This window comes from Echinops telfairi, unplaced genomic scaffold (genome assembly GCF_000313985.2).
Source record: "Echinops telfairi isolate 266 unplaced genomic scaffold, ASM31398v2 ScPeMD7_70;HRSCAF=299, whole genome shotgun sequence".
NCBI classification, from domain to species: domain Eukaryota; kingdom Metazoa; phylum Chordata; class Mammalia; order Afrosoricida; family Tenrecidae; genus Echinops; species Echinops telfairi.
In genome coordinates this window covers 61,856,694-61,858,413 of record NW_022103968.1, presented here as the reverse complement: position 1 = coordinate 61,858,413, position 1,720 = coordinate 61,856,694, and the positions used below count along the sequence as shown (strand labels likewise).

At 48.5% G+C, this 1,720-nt stretch overlaps 1 protein-coding gene across 1 annotated transcript in view; it reads right to left on the bottom strand.

Annotated features, from left to right (window-relative positions):
• The window catches only part of LOC101661604 (core histone macro-H2A.2), a 60,835-nt gene that overhangs the window by 13,904 nt on the left and 45,211 nt on the right, over positions 1-1,720 (bottom strand). Inside the window, exon 4 of the mRNA XM_045291682.1 lies at positions 830-1,060. Within this exon, the coding sequence (XP_045147617.1) occupies positions 830-1,060 (231 nt within the window). The remainder of the gene's footprint in view (positions 1-829; positions 1,061-1,720) is intronic.

The window sequence follows — 1,720 nt, the reverse complement described above, 5'->3', positions numbered from 1 at the left end:
AAAAAAAAAAGGGTCGTGGCATGAGGAAGGTTGAGAACCACTGCCCTAGAGGGACCAGCAATTCTGCTTCTTTGCTTTCCAGGTGAACTAGGACCTGCCCTACTTATGCCCTCTTTATGACATGTTCTTTATGACATGTTCTCCCCAGTTGCTTGAATGGAGGTCACACTATTGTCGGGGTGCAAGCATGCAGCCAGCAGAGATATGATTAACAGACACTCTGCCTGGATGACGTATTTCGGCCTAATCTGCTCCATAGGGGAATCATCTGCTCAGTCAATTGTACACTTGTAGGGATAGGTTATTTGCACGTCCGGTCGAACTGGTGCTGCGCTGCTGAGGACTGCTGACATGCATTGCCCCGTCTGTTCTCTTTCTGCAGCTCCGAAAGGTGGGCAGGATGAATGATTGGTGAAGGATTCCTCTTTTTAACAGCAGGGATATTAGGAAGCAGACTTCTATCTTCTTTCTTTGATACATGGCATTGGACTACATAGGGCAGGCCGTTTGGAAAGTCAGCTCTGGGTGGTTCTGCTGGGCACAGAAATAACGGAGGCGGAGGGAATCCCAAGGAAAACCAGAGAGGCCATTCTATCTACTGATTGGAAAGATTCTGTGCTTAACCTTCAGCCGAGAGGCCAGCGTCAACAACTCCCCCATCTGAAAGAGCTTGCTCCCACCCACAATGGAGAACCCCCCGCAGCTCATTGGTTTGAAACATGAATAATTCAGGGGCCGCGTGAAAGCTGTACCCCAGGAGCGGGGGATGCTGGTGGCATCGTATCAAAGCGCAGTCACATTTTGCTGTGGCACCTTACAATTCTATTACCTTCTGCCCGAGGACAAGGCTCTTAGAAGACAGAATGGTGAATCCATCCCCTGGGCCGTCTTCTGAGGTGGAATTCGAAGTTCCTTCTTTATCGCTGTCCTTTGCTTTGGACTGTTGGTAGAAATCAGAGACAGATGGGAAGAATCCCCCAGAAGCCCTCAGTGGGCTTATGGAGCACCTCCCATGGCCGCTATAAGTTGGGGACAGAATGAAGAAGCCAGGCATTATGTCCTACTATATCTCCACTGAGAGCAGCGAAGGACTCACTTGGAAATGGCAAGAATGCTGTAAGAAATAAAGTGTGTTAACCCCCTGTGGGTTTCTGTGACTGTGTTCACGGGAGTAGGAAACCCAGTGTTTGTCCTGCGAGTGGCTGGTGGTTTCTGACTGCCGACCATTCAGATCGCAGCCCAATACATAACCGCTAGCCACCAGGGCTTCTACAGAGACATAGAAATTAGGGTTGGAGCTGATGGTGGCAGCGATCGTACAATGGTGCTTGATCTAATTGAATTATGGACTGTTATATGATCTGGAAGAGCTCCCAATAAAAGGAATAATTAAAAAATTATTTAAAATAATTAAAAAATAATTAAAAAATTAGGGTTCCAGGTGATCCTCTCTCATCTTAAGATTTTGGTGGGGGGTGGGGAGGGGACCTGGAACCACAAACCCTCCCCCTCCCCTTGCCCCAAGCCTTGAGTTTGGACACTTCTCGTGGCCCCTGTTGGATGATGTGAGCTCTTGTCTCAAAGCTCTATGTTTCTACTCACACATTCTCATCAGATCCTCCCCATCAAGGTGCTGGCTTCTCAGCCCTTCAGAGAAGCTGGCGCTGCCATCATCTTTCTGCCCTTGAACCTTCATCTTGCTCTGTGTGTGTGTGTGTGT